Source organism: Octopus bimaculoides, chromosome 19 (assembly GCF_046866305.1).
Source record: "Octopus bimaculoides isolate indiv1 chromosome 19, ASM4686630v1, whole genome shotgun sequence".
Lineage (NCBI taxonomy): Eukaryota > Metazoa > Mollusca > Cephalopoda > Octopoda > Octopodidae > Octopus > Octopus bimaculoides.
The window spans coordinates 46332164-46354018 of record NC_142946.1 but is presented as its reverse complement, the minus strand read 5'-3'; the positions used below and the strand labels follow the sequence as shown (position 1 = coordinate 46354018).

The 21855-nt window shown below is 36.5% G+C and overlaps 1 protein-coding gene and 1 non-coding gene across 4 annotated transcripts in view; both read right to left on the bottom strand.

The window, feature by feature from the left end:
• The window catches only part of LOC106877733 (E3 ubiquitin-protein ligase RNF13), a 73332-nt gene that overhangs the window by 14878 nt on the left and 36599 nt on the right, over nucleotides 1–21855 (bottom strand). For all 3 annotated transcript variants that reach the window (XM_089337544.1, XM_089337543.1, XM_089337542.1), the window contains 5 exons: nucleotides 20379–20498; nucleotides 8441–8524; nucleotides 6679–6807; nucleotides 3951–4041; nucleotides 2789–2879 (listed from right to left, as the gene is read on the bottom strand). In XM_089337544.1, the coding sequence (XP_089193670.1) occupies nucleotides 2789–2879; nucleotides 3951–4041; nucleotides 6679–6807; nucleotides 8441–8524; nucleotides 20379–20474 (491 nt within the window). In that variant the 5' untranslated portion in view covers nucleotides 20475–20498. The remainder of the gene's footprint in view (nucleotides 1–2788; nucleotides 2880–3950; nucleotides 4042–6678; nucleotides 6808–8440; nucleotides 8525–20378; nucleotides 20499–21855) is intronic.
• Nucleotides 874–1067, bottom strand: LOC128250173 (U2 spliceosomal RNA). Its single transcript, XR_008266279.1, has one exon. It is a non-coding gene; the product is annotated as a U2 spliceosomal RNA (small nuclear RNA).

Below are 21855 nucleotides of genomic sequence, written 5' to 3'. Positions count from 1 at the left end.
TAACTTGGCAGTTTGGCAAAACAAGACCGATAGAATAAGTACAAGGTTTCAAAAAGAAAAAAATACTGGAGTCAATTCATTTGATTAAATATTCTTCAAGGCGGTGCCCCAGCATGGCCACAGTCTAATGACAAACAAGTAAGAGATGAAATATAAAATTACTTTTCATAATGCAATAAGTGTACAGTCAGCATCAATACGGTTTATTTTACTGTCTAACCACCTGGGACATTCTTTTTCCCCCACACGTCAATCACGTACAGGGACCTTGTTCTACCACTAGTTATATTTATATCTTGCTTGTAGTTTATAGTTTCTTGGACATCAGCCATTCTGCTCCTGCCCACCCCCCAACCATCCACCCCACCCCGTCTCGCTCAAAGCCAACATTCCACAAAACAGGTCAATGTCAAAACTTTATCAGTTGTCAGTGTACAGTCTGAAACAGTCTTTCTTTTACAAACACAACCCTATGTCATAGTTTTCGCAGCCTTTTGATTCGTTTTCATTCTGTTATTCTTTATGGATTTCAGCTCCAAACTTGTGGCAGTGCTAAAGCTGTAAATACAATTCTTTAGTTCAATGTCAGAATGGGAAAACACACACACATACACACACACATACATACATACACAACTACACATGCACAGCAGAAATGTATCTGCCACAACATACCCTCATCTAACCCATGCAAGCATGGAAAAATAGACAATAAAATGATTATGATGATATGTGCCTCAATATCATCATCATTTAACGTCTGTTGTCCATGGATTGGATGGTTTGATCAGGGCTGGCACACTGGAAGGCTGCACCAGACTCCAGTCTGATTTGGCATGGTTTTCTATGGCTGGATGCCCATCCCAATGCCAGAGTTACTGGGTCGAACCCTGGAAGTACTGCAATATCAGGTCAAAACGTGGTAAAGGCAGAGCAAGCCCTTAATTGTTTGCCACATTCTAAAAATCAGTTTAATATCGATGGTCCCAAGTAGGGACCATATCTGATATTAAGCTGATAAGAACAGATACTACACTTTGATCTTAGCCAAAAGGCCGAGAAGCAATATATATATATATATATATATATATATATATATATACATACATACAAAAAGTACCCGTGCCAGTGCCATGTGCGAAAAGCACCCATGCTGGCACCATGTAAAAAGCACCCAGTCCAAATCCACTCACAAGTTTTTGATCAACCCAAGGATATGGTAAAAGATGCTTACCCAAGATGTCACACAGTGGGACTGAACCTGGAACCATGTGATTGTGAAGCCAACTTCTTGTCACACAATAATTCACACAAGTTATATCAAACTGACTGATTGACATAAACATTAACAAGTTACAAAATATTTGCTTGAATTCTTGTCAGTCCACACCACATGAAATCTGAGCAAGACAAGTATGCTAAAAATGCACCAGAGAGAGAGAGACTAAACAGAGCAAACAGAGACAACAAATAAATCTAATATAAACATCTGCTCCAGTTATATTTACTAAAATATAATGTAATGCTTTAGGTATTTTCAAAAACCCTAATTTAGTAAATTAGCAAAGCATACCGTGACCGATGCCAAAATTCATCAAGGCTATTATTTCACATATGCTTTACATTCTGGTGCGGATTGGGCAGAGTCAACACAATAATGTGGTGACTCTGCTCAATCCGTGTTCGTTTGTTTATATATATATATATATATATATATATATATATATATATATATATATATACTCTATTACTTGTTCAGTCATTTGACTGTGGCCATGCTGGAGCACCACCTTTAGTCGAGCAAGTCGATCCCAGGACTTATTCTTTGTAAGCCTGGTACTTATTCTATCGGTCTCTTTTGCCGAACCACTAAGTTACGGGGATGTAAACACACCAGCATCGGTTGTCAAGCAATGTTGGGGGGACAAACACAGATACACAAACATATACACACACATACATACATATATATATATACATACATATATATATATACATACATATATATATATATATATATATATATATATATATATATATATATATATATATATATATATATATATATAAATACGACGGGCTTCTTTCAGTTTCCGTCTATCAAATCCACTCACAAGGCTTTGGTCGGCCCGAGGCTATAGTAGAAGACACTTGCCAAAGGCGCCACGCAGTGGGATTGAACCCGGAACTATGTGGTTCGTAAGCAGGCTATTTACCACACAGCCACTCCTGCACCTATATATATATATATATATATATATATATATATATATATATAACGTGAGAGAGTTAGGGGTTGGGGGTACAACCCACTAAGGGATAGTATCTATCCAGTATACTGCTGGGAGGGTACCCAATTATTGCTACGCTAGTGCTATACTAGGTGCAATCAATGGGAGCGGGTAAAAGTGGAGGTTTTACCCAAAATTTGTGTAACAATTAGAAAATGGAGGATAATATGCTGAACCCAACTACTTGCAGACGGTGTATCCCATTGAATTCATTAATTTAATTCATAGCAAAAGTGACAAAGGGAGGAAGAAAAGAAAAAGAAAGAAAGAACCAAAGCACAGGTTTGGAAACCCCTTTTTTTCTGTAAGGACAGCATGCGCCAATCTGAGGGAGATTGAGTGCTCTTTCTAGCAAGGTCAATGACAATGCAAAGAAATTACATACCCCATTGGTTCATGATGTGCCATGAAGGCCAAGGTTGATCTTAATACATTAACGATAACATAAGAGAAACCACAAAAGAAATTTTTTTAAAAAACCAATTGGCACAACTTACATATCTGCGGGAGTATATTGATAATGTTGTGATAGTTCTTGACCACTGTGCCAGCCAACAAATACTGCAGGAATTTTCACTTCATTGCCAACTAGAAAAATGGTAACGCATAAGGATTCAGTATGAAAAAGTTACAGTTCATTATCTTCATATATTGAATTAACGTTCTTTAATGAATTACATAAATTATAAATTACATATTAAGCACCATGACACAGTTATGAATCCCCTTCTGGGTCGTAAGTAAAAGGATCTTCAGTTGGTTCCAATAATGTGTATTCTAGTTGTTCAATCAATTGATCTCCCTACTTTCTGAATTAGTGTAGATGGCCGAGTATTCCACAGCAGTTATTGTATTACAACCATCGCAGTATTACAACACCTGTGGAGTTACAACAGTCAAGGTGATACAATGCTTAAGGTATTTCAAGTCATGATGATACTATAACAGTTGAGGTGTATCATACATTGCATGTAACACTGACACTTGTAACAGCAAAACAGCTGTTATAGCTATGATGCTACAACAGTCAAGATGATACAAACTTAAGGTGTTACGACATTTAAGACACAACAGTTGAGGTGTGTTACAGCAGTTAAGGTGTTACAACACTTGTAACACCACTACAGTTTGGTGTGATGTTACAACAGTCAAGCCAATACAAAACTTAATACGCTACATTTAAGATGTTACAACAGTTGTGGCACTACGACTGTTGTAACAGCACAGCAGTCATGGTGTAATGCTACAACAGTTATGAAGTTACAACAATCAAAGTGAAATGATGCTTAAAAGTGTTACAACATCTAAGATGGTACGGCAGTCGATATGTTACAACTGTGGTAAAAGCACAAGTTATGATGTTACAACAATCGGAGGGATGATACAGCCTTCGATTGGTTACAATAGTCGACACAAAAGAGAACTTTGACCCTTGTTGGGAGGAGAGAGATGAGGGGGGGGGGGAAATGTGCTTGTCATTAGAAAATATTTTTGTAGCAAACGGATTATAAAATAAAAACTAATTAGCCAAGTAAAATGAGTAGATTACTAATGAGCATTCGACAATAGTAGGAGTAGTACTAGTGGTGGTGGTGGCAGCAGCAGGAACCACCTCCTTTACTGAAACAAGAGATGAGAGAAAAATAGCAACAGACTTACCAGCACCTGATCCCATGTAAACTAAGTCATCATTATTGAAATAATTATGGACAATAGCTGCATTAAAGCCAGCTTTTTCAGCATTAAGAACCTACAAAAAGAAGACAGTTATACACAATAACAACAATGGCAGATGACAATGACTTCTTTCTGGCATTTTACAATGGAAGAAATAAAAATTGCAGACAAAAATTAAAGTTCCTCATTTAAAATATGTTTTTCCCATTTCAATGAGTCAACATGAACGTTTCTATTCACAACTTCACGACTTCAATAGCTACTTCCCCATCACAACTGCCAATCACACAACACATCCTCTTCACATTTGCCTCTTCCACTTCTTGTAATTACAGTCACATGCTTATCGCTATTTGTCTCATCAACCTGCCATCTGTTCTCAACAGCTGAATGTACTCTGCTCTAAGTAAGCAATAATAATTGTAATTAACAAACTTAGGAAAGAAGAAGCCTGAATAAGCTTTTTTTTTTTTGTTGTCTGTTGCTGAAATGATGATGACAGAGAAGAAGAACGTTGCTGTTGTTGTTGTCGTCGTCATCATCATCATCATCGGTTGACATCCATCTTCCATGCTGGGAAGGGGTGGGTGGTTTGACAGGATCTAACAAGCTGGCGGACTGTGTCGAACTCCAGTGTCTGTTGTAGCATGGTCTCTACAACTGGATACTTTTACTAATCTAATGCCAACCACTTTATAGAACACACTGGGTGCTTTTTTGAGGGGAGGGGACACACAAGTACTAGCGAGATCATCAGGTAACTTGTAAGGCAGGTCGGCTTCTGTCAAACCGTCCAACCCATGCCAGCATGGAAAACGGATGTTAAATGATGATGTACTAAAATAAGAGCTACTATTTGTTTCTTAATATTGAGACATGAGGTCAGGCTGATTTCTAGAACGTGTTGTGTGTCTCTAAGCAATCTGCAGGTTCTGGGCACATGGTTCGTTCTATTTGAAAACCATTCGGAGTGTCATGACTCTCCTCAAGAACTACATCAAGGGTGTGCATGTCTGTGGAGTACTCAAGCACATCCAAATTAACTCCATGACCAGACTGTTCTTTTGGTTGAATCAACTGGAATACTCATTACAACCGACTGAGTATCCAGCAACTTATATACTCTTTCTAAAGACTACCATCTCTTCATGTGACACACCAACGAGTGGATTTATTGTTTTATTTCCATATTCTTATTGAATATTTTTCCAACATTTACAATATTTTTGTTAATGTTGTTCTGGTTGCAGTATGTTTTCAGAAAACTTCTGCATTGTGTCCTGATATGATTTAATTAAATATACTTTCAGAAATAAAACTACTCCACCTACAGCAGAAAACAAATGCTTCTTTCATTACAAATTCTTCTTTCATATTAACTGTAACATTATTTATGCTTATTTTTTTCCTCCATTTTTATATATATAGAGAACTGAACTTAAAAGAATACCATGCTATTATAACAATGTGGTGTGCCAAAACCATCACATGGTTTGCAATACATCAAAAGAGTGGTTGTTTCCAAAAGGTTGGCGTCATTCTGTTTATTTTTTAAAGATTTTTTTTTTAATATAATGAATATTTTTATTTTAAGAAAATCTTTCTTCAAATATCGTTACTGTATCAAATAATTTTTGCAAAAACTTGTGTAAATATATATATATTTATAGGGTTGATGATGCAAACGAGGTAAATAGATAAAAACCATGAGAGAGAGAGAGAGAGAGAAAGAGTGTGTGTGTGTGAAAAGACAACCCATCAAGTTGAGCAAAATTGCAGTCATGGCAGATACCGGTGTCACACAAATTGGCACCTGTGTTGGTGGCAAGTAAATGCACCCTGGTGTCACACAAATGGCACCTGATTAACTATAGTCCGCTGAACTAGTTGTTTATTCTGGTTTCTGTGGTACAAAGTGAATGAGAAACATTAAAATGCCAGCCTATTGTAAGAAACTTCTGATCTGAGCAATTCTGAATTTAACATTGCCAGACAAGACACTCATAAATTCTAAAGTGGCCAGCTGTTTCTAACCAGGCAATACAAACTTACAATAAGTGAGCCACGGAAAAAGCACTGGTGATGGTGCCATGGAAAAAAAACACCCAGTACACTCTGTAAAGTTGTTGGCATTAGGAAGGGCATCCATTCTAACATGAAAAAAATGGATGTAAAACCAACAGTAATGAGGAGGATGATGATGTTATAATTACAAACACAATACATGCTCTTTTATTCATTTATTTGCTTCAGTGATTTGACTGTGACCATGCTGGAGCACTACCTAAAAAAGTTTTTTACGACCCCAGGACTTATTCTTTGTAAACCAAGTACTTATGCTATCGGTCTCTTCTGCCGAACCGCTAAGGTACGGGGATGTAAACAGACCAACATCAGTTGTCAAGCAATGGTAGGGAAACAAACACACACACATAAATATATACACGAGGGGCTTTTTCCAGTTTCCATCTACCAAATCCACTCGCAAGGTTTTGGTTGTCCCGAGGCTATAGTAAAAGACATTTGCCCAAGGTGCCATGCAGTGGGACTGAACCCAGAACCATGTGGTTGGGAAGCAAGCTTCTTACCACACAGTGTGAAACAAAGTCTGTATTAGTATTAATTCCAAGAAATGCATCAAAAATATTGATCAACTTTACAATCATTAAGTAAAAAAAAACAGACGATGAATCCAAACAAGATTTTTCACCTTTTCAGAAAATTCACACTGATTATGTGTACGAGCGACGAGAGCTATCCACAAAGTGGCATTATCTATCCGAGGTGGTGGGTCCACAGAAGAGCAGCCATCGGAAGGTACAACGTAGATAAGGCGACCCTGCAAAACCAAAGAAAAAATGTTGTGTTATTTATGTTTTAAAATTGGTGCAACTACAAATGGAAAAGTGGACATTGCGTCAATGTTATTGTAAGCATGAATAACTCTTTACATCTCGTTTCTGGAACGTAAACTTCAAAGACGGATTTGCTGCCAAACAGATTTTCAAAACAAGTGTCTACATTAATAAACATCTTTCTATCTTTTTGTTTGTTTCAGTCACTGGACTGTAGCCATGCTGGAGCACTGCCTTGGAGAAATTTTAGTCAAACGAATCAACTCCAGTTTTGTAAGCCTGGTGCTTATTCTATTAGTCACTTTTGCTGAACTGCTAAGTTATGGGGGCATAAACACCAATACTAGTTGTCAGTCGATGGTGGGGTACAAACACAGACACAAGTAAATATATATATATATATATGAGGGGTTTTCATTAAAGATTTCCCCTGACCCACTTCCCAAGGACTAGGATAAACAAAATTTGGCATAGTTATTAGTCCTTCTCTACATAGCCACCACCAATGGTGACATACTTCTCCCATTGCTTTATGCAGCTGTGAAGACCTCGTCTGTAGAAGTTGGTAGGTTGTGTCTGGAGCCAAGACTTTTTACTTCGGAAATAAATTCATCATCATCCAAAAAGTGCTTCCATTCAAATAAGACTTCATAGTTGGAAAGACATGGAAATCAGATGGTGCGAGGTCAGGAAAGTAAAGGGGATGAGAAGGGATTTCATAGCTGCAGGAGAGTGCTTTCATCTGGGCAACATTGTGAACTGGGGTGTTGTCTTGGAGAAGGCGGATTCCTTTAGTCAGCATGCCAAACCTCTCTGATTTGATGGCATACTGCAATTTCTGCAGCAGAGAAGCCTAATATGCCCCATTAATTGTGGTGCCCTTTGCCAGTAAATCCATCGTTCCTACTCCATGTTGGGGAGCAAACTTCCTACAACACAGTTACACCTGCATATATATATACATATATAAAATCGTATATAAAATTACATATTAAGAGCAACTCTTGTAATGTATACATTATTGGTTGCACATATGTAGCTCATGTGTTTTGGATTATATGCCAAATTTGCTGCAGGATAGTGTCCTGGAAAAAGCTCCCTACACGATGGCAAGTGTTAAAGAAGTCTTAGTGTCCCAGACCAGGTGGGATAACTTCGGTGTGAGTTGTGAATCTGCAATGCAAAGACAAAAAAAAAAAAAATGATGATTATGGGTGGATGGGTGGGGGGAGAAGCACAAAGCAATAACAAGTCTCACGTTTGGAGGGCCAAACTTGAGACTGTTCATTCATTCATTCATGTGCTTGGGCAGTAACATGGCTAACAATGAAAAACTCAGAAACCTATGTTGCAAAGAGACCCAACAAACCGTACGTCAGTTCCAGCACCTGAACCCTATATAGTCCAACTCCTCCATCAACTATGGCACCAAAATTCTACCTGTATACATCAAGCGTCCTGCACATGTCTTCCATAGATGTTGTCTTATTACTGGGCTGAGTATGTTAAAAAAATAACGATTATCTATCTTATTTGAAATTCACAAATTAATTCAATGTTTTCAGGAAGGGTTGGTCCTTATGAAGAACTGGAAAAGAATAGAAAAGTTTAACCTACTCTGATTCCCTGCATTGGAATTCCTGGTCCAAAACTAGCAGGATAGTCTTCAAATGTTTTTAGAGTAGCACTAGATTTGTCTTTCTGTAAAAACAAAAGAATATTCAAGATGGAAAAATTTATTTACAAAGGAAATTCGTTTTAATGCATAAGAACAAAATATAAAACTTGCAATGAGAGAGAGAGGGGGGGGGGAGAAGAGAAGAAAGATAAATAGAGGCGACCATAGTAAAAGAGTCAGGGAGGAGAATGATATGTATGTGTGTGTGTGTGTGTGCGCACACACACGTGTCTGTGTGTGCATATATATATATACATATAAACGCATTAAAATATTACAAGCAAATGAAATATTAACATCGTTTTTTTTTTTAAACATTCAATTATTTAGGCTTTTCTAATATAAACTTAATTAGCATCAAGCCACAGTTGCTAATTCTTCCTTTCAAAGCTACTCTTTAGGTTAAGTCCAAACAAAGCCATTATCTTACAGTCTATATTTGTTCTTGGCACAACGATGCCAGGAACGGTAAAGCCAGTTCAATATCCAATTTCCAAGATTTCTTTACATAGACTGCATATTAATGCCATAAAACAGGCAAATCAATAACTGAGGCCTTAGGTCTCTCTACTGCGATGCAGCCAAGAGTTCATAGCACTCATCCCCCACTCCACCCTGATGCCATTCCAAAAATTTGCAATTGCTGTGTATTGACATTTTCAAATGAGTTGGAAGATACCAAGATATTTAGGAAAATACAATAGATGCAGGCATGGCTGTGTAGTTAAGAAGTTCGCCTCCCAACCATGTGGTTTCAGGTTCAAGTCCCACACCACAGCACCTTGGACGATTGTCTTCCACTATAGCCCCAGGCCAACCAGAGCCTGGGGAGTGGATTTAGTAGGAGCAAACTGAAAGAAGCTCATTGTATGTGTGTGTGAGAGCATGTGTGTATCTGTACATGTGAGTGTGTGTTATTGTCTCATAGCCTTGACGTTTTGTGAGAGCTGTAAACAAGTGCCACCATCGTGCAAGCAGGGTTTGTTTCCGATATTCCGTGAAAGTATGTCTGGTCAGGGGATAAATATTACTTTACTTGGAAGCAGGTGAGGATTGACAACAAGAGGGACATCTGGCCACAGAAAATATGCTTCAACAAATTCTGTCCAACCTATGCAAGCATGGAAAAGTAGACATCGAAATGATGTAGGTGTATGCGAGGGGGGGGGGGGGTTTGTACCCTTGTTGTGACATCATGTAAAGGCTGTAAATAATGTTCTAAACACCAGCTTGATATAATGATGAAGTTATTTTAATAAATTCTTTTATGATTTTTCAAAATCTAATTGAAAAACCAAAGAATGCATATTTCAAAAGAAGTGGTGTGTTGTTCACTTCCATTCTTCCATGTGATATTTTCCATGGAAAAACATTACCTTGCTTGGAAACATGCAAAGGTTAGTAACAGGAAGGGCATAAGGCCACAGAAAATCTGCCTGAATGAATTCCACTTGACCCATGAAAGCATGGAAAGGTGGGCCTTAAATGATGATGATGATAACAATGAGTGCAGAGTTGGTTTAGAATCTGCTGCTGCCGGTTGGTTAGTCAATTGTATTTTTATCAGCGGATTGTTTATGATCTCTATTGATATTATTTGACAGGGTGGGGCCTAAAACAACAACAAATACTGCATGTGTAGTTGTCCATGCTTTGACTTTGGCTTTCAACAATGATTTGAACTGGATTCACCTTTGGCATCATTTTGCAATGATGAGGAACTGGGGATTACACAGTATAGACATGTATGTATAGATATATTTATGCACACACACACACACACAATCATCCTGAAATTGAAAATAAATTTATATGTACATATATACATTTACCTATCTGTGTGTATTCATAACACAAACACACACAAATATATATATATATATATATATATATATGTCAGTAAATAGTGGGGTTGTGTTAACTGCACGTGGAGAAATAATAGGAAAATGAAAAATAATAATAAGGCAGAATGCTAAACTGGAAGCATATTTTAATAAAGATTTCTCTAACCGGCTTTCATTGCGAAGCAAATTTTCAAGAAGAGGGAGAATGAAAATGTTTTTTTACAAGGAAGTACAAAATGAAGAAAATAATATATAAGAAAATAAATATACCAATACATTATATTGTCTTTGAGCTTTTGAAGTTCAATGGTAATCCATGTAGATAATGGTTGGAAAAATAAGGATGCATGAGAATTGAGAGTTGTGTTAGGTTTAAAAAAAGAGAACAGGTGCTAAAAGTTTGTGTTAAGCAGGAAGTGTGGTGTCAAAAACAGGAAGTGTGTGTAAGGGGAGACAAATGTTTCCCTTACACACACTTCCTGTTTTGACACCACACTTCCTGCTTAACACAAACTTTTAACCCTTTTTTTAAGCCAAACACAATTCTCAATTGTCATGCATCCTTATTTTTCCAACTATTATATACATGAATTGCCATTGAACTTCAAAAGCTCAAAGACAATATAATGTATTGGTATATTTATGTTTTTATATATTATTTTTTTTATATATTATTTTCTTCATTTTGTACTTCTTTGTAAAAAACATTTTCATTCTCCCTCTTCTTGAAAATTTGCTTCCAGTTTAGCATTCTGCCTTATTATTATTTTTCATATATATATATATATATATATATATATATATATATATGAACATACACACATCATCTAAAAAAAAAAATGAAGATAAATTTATATGTACTTGAGTTTTAGCACTAATTTTTACTCTTTTTTTTTTTTAGTCATAATCATTAATCGCCACGACAACTGCTGCCAAGCAAGGCAAGAATGAATACATCAATTTTAATTTAGTTATTTCTGCATTTAGTAGTTTAATTTTTAACAGGATTTATTATAGGCATGGTCAGATTTCCAGTTGAAAAAAAATCAATTATGATGATAAGTATGGATGGCAGAGATAGTCACAACGCCGTTTGCGTTAGTTCCAACAGAGTAATGCACCAATATAATAAATGTATTTGTCCTTCAATGTTACTTCATTAGGAGAAAAGAAGTCACAGCCTATGTGTGTTGTCTGTGGTAAGAGATTGATAAACCAAGTGACGGTTGTAAGTAAACCGAAAATACTTTTACATAAAGCATCCTTATTCATGCAAGAAGTCCACTGAATATTTTAGAACAAGGTCCCCACCCCCAACCCATTGATCATTTAGTACTCGGTCACACACAAAGCATATAATTTTTTAAATTTTATTTCTATTTTACTGACTATTGCAATCTACAAGTTGTTTCTGCATTTATCATCATCATCATCATCATTTAATATCTGTTTTCCATGCTGGCATGGGATGGATGGTTTGACTGAGGTCTGGAGAGCCAGTGGCTACACCAGGCTCCAATCTGATCTGGCAATGTTTCTATGGCTGGATGCCCTTCCCAACGCCAACCCTTCTGAGAGTGTAGTGGGTGCTTTTTATGTGAATGGTGAATGGGAGTGACCATTATATATGTATTATATATATATATAATGATTAATTTACATATTATGCTCTGTATTGTGTTTCATTTCGTGCATGATCCTCTGGTGTCTAAAAATTGTCTGGCATAAAATCAGTCCATGATGCAAACAAAGGTTAGGGGCCATTGTTTTTTAGAAGACCCATGTCTGACCAATCACACTAAACTATACAATGTATCAAGACCATAACTATTACAAACACCTCAAGAAACAAACTGCCATTGCAAAAAAAAAAAAAAAAAAAAAAACACACACACACACACACACACACACTTAGGCTAGTAATTTGACTAACGTAAAAAAATGGTAAATACTCTTATTTTCTCAAGTCTGGTACTTATTCTATCAGTCTCTCGCCTAACTGCTAAGTTACGGGGGACATAAACAGACCCACACCAGCTGCAGGTGTGGGGGGGGGGGGGGGAACAAGCAAAGACATACGCACACATGCGTACATACACACACAATGGATTTCCACACAGTTTCCATCTACTGAATTTATTCACAAGGAATTGGCTGGCTCAGAGCTAAACGAGAAGACACTTTCCCCAAGTTACTGTGCATTGGGACTGAACCTGAAGCCAGATGGTCGCAAAGTGGACCTCTTAACCACGTAACCATGCCTACAACTACACAATGCAAGTAAGGAAACATTAATATGTTGCCACTAGGATGTTTTCTATTTAAAACACATAATGATATAAATCCGAGTTTCTTGTAGAGAACAGAAATAATTATAGTTATTACACGATAAATCCAGAGATGGGAATACACACACCAATATCTGTACTATGAAACCATTGCAATTTCACCCCCTACTCTCTAGGGTATTCTTGTACTTGTATCAGCCGTTTGACTGCGGCCATGCTGGAGCATCGCCTTGAAGGGTTTCAGTCGAACAAATCAATCCCAGGACTTATTTTTTAAGCCTAGTACTTATTCTTATTTCTTTGCTGCCCACAAGGGGCTACACGCAGAGGGGACAAACAAGGACAGACAAATGGATTAAGTCGATTGTATCGACTCCAGTGCGTAACTGGTACTTATTCAATCGACCTCGAAAGGATGAAAGGCAAAGTCGACATTGGCGGAATTTGAACTCAGAACGAAATACCACTAAGCATTTTGCCCGGCATGCTAATGTTTCTGCCAGCTAATCGCCTTTTGATTAAGTTGTTTCTGTCTTGGTCCTTGCCATCTTTGATTTGAAACAATTTTAATACTTTTTTTATATTCTTTTATTTGTTTCAGTCTGCAGCCATGCTGGAGCACTGCCTTTAGTCGAACAAATCAACCCCAGAACTCATTATTCGTTAGTCTAGTACTTATTCTATCAGTTTCTTTTGCTGAACCGCTAAGTTACAGAGACGTAAACACACCAGCATCGGTTGTTAAGCGATGGTGGAGGCATCACACACACACACACACACACACACATATATATACAACTGGCTTCTTTCAGCTTCCGTCTACTAAATCCACTCACAAGGCTTTGGTTGGCCCGAGGCTATAGTAGAAGACACTTGCCCAAGAAGACATTTGCCCAAGATGCCACGCAGTGAGACTGAACCCAGAACCATGTGGTTGGTAAGCAAGCTACTTACCACACAGCCACTCCTGCATCTATATAAAACTTTTTTTTTAAATTTGATAACATATACCATTTTTAGGATCTTGTGCAGTGGATTGAAAAGAACAGTAAAAAATTGCTCCTCTGGCTTATGGGACATATATAACACACGGATACATAGCACCCAAGATTCTTTTTAAATAAGATTCTTTTCTGTAATACCATAATTCTAAGACAAATATTTTAAGAGAAAATTAAACTAAAAACAATTGCCTAGGTTCCACATTTGTAGAGAGTGGAAGTGAGGGGTTGTACAGTGAACAAATTTTGATTTGATTGAAATAAAGCTCTATGGCATTTGGTTCTAAAAGTGATTATTCAAAGGAAACAAATTCACTGCCAGAGATGAAATAAAACTAATAAAAATTACAGAGTAAAATACAAAAAAAAAAAAAATAAAATAAAATTTATCGAAGAAACGCCTATATTTTCTCTTGTATGGATTTCTCTTGTACAAAGACTCTTCTGTTTACCAATTTTCAGGCTCCCAATGTTTTAATGGTATTTCAGATTCTACTGAATTCTCTGTACAAACAGATCAATATAATTAAATAGCTTGGCAAACACGTCAGTTAAGTTAGTCTTGGAATGGCAGGCTCTAAAACTAGATGTTTCCAACATCCTTTAACTTGCAACTTACAGACGTTACTTTACTACCAGCTCCTCCCGACTAACTCTACATATATATAAATACAGCGTCTATTCACAAAACACTTTCGTTCAGTTACAATCTCAGACTAACATCACCATAAAACTGATTCCTGGTAGAAGCAGAACACATTTTCAATGCTACATGTTCTGATAACAATCTTAAATTATGACCAACAATGACACACTTTATGAATCAATAGATGTTTTAAAAATATATTGATAATAAAACAAAAGGGGGGGGGGGGGGTGTTGAGTTTAAAACACGGTTAGTTCTCAAGGCAAGATAAAGACAAACAGACAGACTTTGTGCAGAGGGAATAATATACAGAAAATAGAGGAACAGCAGCAGCAGTGGCTGCACAATTATCATTAAAACATTTGTCTTATTTCCCATGCTGGCTTAAATTAAAACATGCTTCTACAATCCCCATCAAGAATTTGTGAATTTGTGACCTCTTGTATACAAGGCCCAAGTCTAGCCACACCACTTCTTAACCAAACATTCATTTCAGTTAAAATATCCTTCTCCCTCAATCACTTCAATTCAGTTTGTTTTTCAACACACTGGATGCCTTTCCTATCACAAACCCTCTCGTTTACAACAGAGTGTACAGGGTGCATTTCAGCCATGGTACCAGAAATAGATTGTTCCATGCAGGGGAAAGGGTTTCCTCTGCTGTGTATTAATTCTTATTTGGAGTTATTCTGTGCAAGAGAGAAAACCTGTTGCTATGTGGGTTGGAGAGTCAACATGTCGTTCATATGTTCCAAGGAGAAATTACCAAATAAACAAAGACATGGAACTAATTATTTTATCAGTCATCAGATGAAATCAATTGCCAGCATTGTGTTATGCTTTTAGACACAAGCACTTTATTCTACAGTAATTGAGCTCAATCATCATCACCATCAACAACAACATTGTTTTAATGTCCACTTTCCCATGTTCACATGGGACAGAGGAAATTTGTCAAGCTACATTTTACACAGCCTTGACGTCCTTTCTGTTGCCAACCCACACCAGTTTCCGAGTAAGGTAACATTTCCCTGTGACCAGACACGTTTCCACAGAAAACTGGAAATGAAGGACATCACTTGCACAACTGCAGCACTCATTTACACCTATAATGCAATGTCAAGGCAAGTAGACAGAAGCAAAAACGCACATGTGCACACATGATAGGCTTCTTTCAGTTTCTGTCTACCACATCCACTCACAAAGCTTTCGTTGACCTGCGGCTATGGCAGACAATTGCCCAAGGTGCCATGCAGTGGAATTGAACCCAGAACCATGTTTCTGAAGCAAACTTCTTACCATTCAGCCACACCTGTGCCTAACTGTTTAGAAAAAAAAAAACCCAAAGACTTTCTAGTTATATTTTATGATACTTCATCATCATCATCATCATCGTTTAACGTCCACTTTCCATGCTAGCATGGGTTGGACGATTTGACTGAGGACTGGTGAAACCGGATGGCTACACCAGGCTCCAATCTGATTTGGCAGAGCTTCTACAGCTGGATGCCCTTCCTAACGCCAACTACTCCGAGAGTGTAGTAGGTGCTTTTACGTGCCACCGGCACAAAGGCCACACCATTGATGAAGGGTGCAGCCTGAAAAATTTATTCCCCATCCTCAAGCAAAACCAACATACCCTAGTTTTCTGATATTTTAATTAAACTGATGGGAAATCTGTTTTATCTGATTAGAATGTCAACTGTGTCACACTGAAACTGAATTCATCACTATTAATAGCAATTTGATCATTGTGACGCTTTCGTAATTGTATTATTTTTATAGGCATGTGAAAAATTAGATAACTATGATCAATTAGATGACCACCAAACTCATATCAAAGGTAAACAGCTTAACCCTTTTGTTACCAACCCGACTGAAACCAGCTCTGGCTCTGAGTACAAATGTTTATCCTTTAATAAGCCAGATCCAGATAAGATGATACATAATTAATTCAAAACAATATGACTAAATTAGCATTACATTTGTCTGAGTAATCTAAATGCTAAAGGGTTAATTCATATTCCATGCACCAGCTAAATAATTACCAAGTTACCGTTATACAGTCTCTTCTTTATTTCTTTTCTTTCCTCAAAATTAATTGAAACAAAAGCAGCTATATTTCAACAGAAATATGGTAACAAAATGGTTTTAAAAATGGTTAAAATAAGCTCAGAAAATTTTGCCATCATGATCACTTGACAGAACAAATCTATTTCATTTATCACTGGATGTTATTTTTGTGCCCTACTTAACAATCCTAAAGTGCTGCTTTTTGATTCTTAGGTCACGTAATTATACAAATGACCTCAGCAAAGACTAGGTTTCTCTTAAATATCAACAGAAATATAATGGCGGTAAAATTTCCACATTGGTACCATTTAAAGGTTTTACAAATTTAAAAATATGTGAATTGTTGGAACTGTTCAAAGTTCTTCACACTGCCAGACTCTCTTGGCCTATTACAGAGAACTCTTGTCTGCAAGAAGCTAAGACATCAAAAACCTATTTTTTAAATATCAAAACTGGTATCTAATTTTTGGTAATTAACATGTCAGTCTCAATATTACAAAAATCAAGTGCCATCTCTTTGAAGATGCAAAATGATTTTTTTTTTTTAAATGAATTATCGGATGATTCATTCTAAGTGCCTTCTTAATTAGAATGCCGAATTCAACATGATTAGAGGAAATACACACCGACAAGATTATACAATAAATGTTTGTCCTTTGTTTTTTAGTTTTTTTTTTTTCGTAAATGAGGCAATTTACCAATGCTAAATAGAATTTTTTACATTATTATAAGTTTATCAAAATTACATAGACTACTGTTTTCAAATTATGGCACAATGTCAGCAATTTTGGGGGCAGCAGACTAACCAATTTCATCAACCCCAAACTTAACTGATACTTATTTCTTTGACTCTGAAAGGATAAAAGGCAAAGTCAACCTCGGCGGAATTTGAACTTGGAGCATAAAGATGGATGAAATGCCACTAAACATTCTGCCAGCTTCCTGCCCATAATATTAGCAGGAAACTGTCTCATCATCATCATCATTTAATGTCTGCATTCCATGCTAGCATGGGTGGGACGGTACCACACGAGCCGGCCAGGCTGAAGCCTGCACCAGACTTCTGTGACTGTTTAGGCAGGATTTTTACAGCTGGATGCCCTTCCTAACACCAACCACTCAGCAGAGTGGACTGAGTGCTTTTTATGTGACACAAGCACAGGTGAGGTGAGTAGTGCTTTTTACATGGCACAAGCACAGGTGAGGTGAGTAGTGCTGTAATCCTATTTTGGCTATTTAACTCTCCAAAGTTTCATTTTTAAACAATTTTTCACACATTCCCAATACTGACTGTAATTATTACCCACCTGTCACTTCTATGTTTTAGCAAAACTTGAACATTACCTACCGAAATAAGTATTTTACAACAAGACATTCATTCATGAGGGTATAACCATTCAACCAAACAACATGGGGTCATTCTGACTAGAACAGGGATTCCCAACATTTTCACTGACATCCACCCATTTCCTCACAGATCTTAGACTCTTGAGATGCCTAATGACTCAATAAATGTCTACATTTGTGACAGAAGGTATTCAATTTGAAGTCAATACCTCAAAGACTGAATTCATCTGCGACGCATTCCAATAGTTCTGGAACACTTTCTTTAATTGCTTTTTCTACAATTCCGTCTGAAAGCCAGAATTTTTGTCAACTTAGTCCTCAATAATCAGCATTTACTATTTCTTCTAAAACATTAGAAATTAGTGCTGGTAGTGAGGGGGGGGGGGGGTTATAACTTTTTGTTTTTAATTTCCTTCTTTCAATCATGATTAAAATAAACAAAACGAAAGAGGAGGAGGAGGAGGATGTAGGAGGAGGACATAGAAGAATCAAGGGGAGGAGGAGAACAAAAGAAAGAAGATAGAGGAGAAGGAACAGGAGATGAATTAAAAATAGTAGTAGTAGTAGTAGTAGTAGCAATAGTAGAAGAGGAAGATGAAGAAGTAACAGTAGCTGTAGAGAAAAAAAAAAGGACGAATGAGAAAAAAGTGAAAGAAACAAAAATCAATACGAAAAGCAGACGAGTGATCAAAGAATTCATATCACACAGAATGAAACGTTATGTTGTTCAACATCACACACACACACACAGAGGCAGGAAGGTGTTTCATCTCTGAGCTTAATCAAGATTTTAGATGCAATACTATAAAATGCCTTTCATTAGAGACACCAAGAACAAAGTGAATAACTACCAACAGAAGATACCATATGCTCAAAACTATAGGGACATTCTTGGAAAACAGATACAGACACACATCAGGGAAAATATTGATAACTTGGCAACACTCAACTAATGAGATAAATAAAGCTTGATTACAACTCAATTTTCAATAACAGTTTTGACTTGGTTTTATATGCCTTGATGTTTTGTGAGCATGTAGGACAGACTCATCATCCGCCATCAAGAGATTAGTCAAAAGCCAATTAATATATTTTCATATAATTAAAACTACTTAGTCTGTGTCATCAGTTGTACATAAAAGGCAAAAACTGAAACCAAATTTTAGAAAGATCCGTCATCAAAAACAATGTTGCTCAAATGTTGGCAAACACCTAATGTGTATGCAATACCATTCCCAATGCAATCATCGTTATTTGTCATCAGAAATGTCTCTCTGTGGTCTTTATTCCAGTATTTTACCAACTCTGATTCTCTTTGAAGGTGTGAAATATGTACCAAAGCACAAACACCTCTGTTCAGTTGAGTTATAAAATATAATGAAATACAGTTGTACTATACTACCACTACTACTACTATTACTACTGCTGCTGCTGTTGCTAAGTAACTAAACACTGACAGCTTTTAGTAAAATTTTGATGTATGCAACAGTATGAAAAAGTCATCTGAACAGTTGTAAACAATAGACAAACGCAGGATAATCAGATTATTATATTTAAATCTATTTAATGAAAGCAGAGTAGTAAAAACAAACGATTTTGGTACATCTATAGTGCAGAGGATTATTTAAGACAATGACATTACAAACCCTGCCGCCCTACATCGTTATGTAAAACAATAAGGCATGTATAAATTCGTTAGTGCTGTCAATTAGGTAGTGATAATATTTTTAGCAGCAGTTGAACTTGTAACGTCCCTCAACTGTCAGATGATCTCAAACATTACCAATGTCATGCTGGAGTAGACAACGTCCTTATGTTTGGTATTGCCCACAAACAACAACATCCGGCAGAACAATTAAAGAGCCCCTTCCACACACCAGTAAACAAGGAGAGGGGAAGGGAAGTCTATTAAAGGGATCAGGAATGATAACAGTTGCTCTTGAAAGAGACAAACAAAAAGATGATATTCAGTAAATAAAAACATATAGGCGCAGGAGTGGCTGTGTGGTAAGTAGCTTGCTTACCAACCACATGGTTCCGGGTTCAGTCCCACTGCGTGGCACCTTGGGCGAGTGTCTTCTACTATAGCCTCAGGCAGACCAAAGCCTTGTGAGTGGATTTGGTAGACGGAAACTGAAACTGACAGAATAAGCATGATGCTTAAAAAAACAACAAAAAAACAAATACTTAGATTGATTTGTTTAAAACAACTTTCAAGGTAGTGCTCCAGCATAGCCATGATCCAATGACCGAAACAAGTAAAAGATCATCTCGACTTTCGTTTATGCTTTCACGACAAACAACCACCAGGCACTTCATGTGATAATGTAAGTCTTTAAAAAGTAATTTTCAAACTCAGTATTCCTCCCAATAATTATCTTTTAATCCCAATCAGTAATCTTTGAAATACTAAAACCATCACTCAACCTAATCTAACTCGATCCTTCCAAGTTTCCCCCCATTTCAGGAAACACTTTTTCCATGACTTAGATTCAATTTAGGTGAGGGAAAAAAAAAAAAAAAAAAAAAAGCACCTGAACACAACAATCATTGTTTTTTCAAAGCAATTCTTATTTAAGCCAACATTTAAACGTTTATTTTCTAATAATTGTATAAGCAGGCAGAATCTCATTAAAATATTTTCGAAAGATGAATGAACGAACTAAACAGTCACTTACCACAACAACATCGGCAGCAATTAAAGTAATGTGAAAGAAACAAACAATGAAAACTGCATATAGTAAGGTGATGTGACCTATATAATATTCCAACATGGTAGACGATTTGTAGAATGGTAACTGGAAAGAAAAAAAAAGAAAAAAAGGAAAACTGTTATTAGCATTAATACTAAGTTAATAGGATATAAAAATATAAAATGTCAGATTAATTCAAAATAGTCGATAATTTGAATGGAAAAACAAAAAGAAGACAAAACCTACAAAATGTTATATCAGAGAATCTTTTGAAATGTATTTCAATTTGTGCATAAAAGAGGAGATGCAAATTTATAAAGATGTTTGCTAAGCTAAAGTTCTCTGGGTAATTTAGTCTCTAAAACATGTTAATTTTATATGCTTATTCATGCACTCCATCATCTCCATCTTCATTGTTCACCCGGCTACTTCCACCCACCCCTAACTATGTATCTCTACCCCTACATCAAGACATCTATGCATGTCCCCTTATAAGACTTCTGACTCTCAACACCTGCTATAAAGTTATCTCCCGCACTCAAATACTTCCCCGGCTTTCTACTTTTCCTTCCCCTTTTTTCTAAAGGACTGCTTAAATGCAACCCCATTAACCCCGCTATTTTTACTGCATTTACCTCGCTCCTACGCTTATTGGTTAAACAAAGATCAGCATCAGTGTTTGGCACATTTGCAGAAATAAGTTTGGCCATTCTAAATACCTTCACATACATTCAAACTGAGATAAAGAATGATAACAGGTACGTTTCAGGTGTGGTAGTGTGGATATTTATATTTTGTAGTTTATGAAACTTATGTCTAGTATTTATAAATTTATAGCTTAATTAAATACAATGTTCTTATTAAATTATTTTACTAAACAATTTTTTTTTTTTTTTGAAGAAAACAGGGCAGTTTACAAAAATATCCAAACTGAAAAGTAAAAGTGTCAAAGAAACCTATAACAGTTGGAAAAATAACAATGGAACATTCTGAAAGGACCAAATTTAATATGTTCAGATACGTTTATAACAAACAGTCCAGAATTTTCATTTCATTATTTTATGACAAATTAACAAATTTCAAAATTAAAAAGAGAAAGTACTACAATCAAGTTAATATCAAGACATCATGAAGTCACTTGGCATGATGGTTAGGGTGTTGCCCTCACAATTGCAAGACTGTTGTTTTGGTTCCCAGACTGGGATGGTGCCTAGTATTCTTGAACAGAACACTTCACTTCACATTGTTTTTTACATGGCTCCAGCACCTGCGAGCAATGCAATGTAAATATAAATAATGTAAACATCATACCATAGTAAGTCCAGGAAACTCCTACACACAGGAAGCACAATACAACAATAATAGGTCCTGTTATATATTCCGAGTACAAACAACACATTGCGGTCTGCTTTTGTATCAGGAAATGATTGCTTACTTTATAAAACATTATATAGTTCTGATA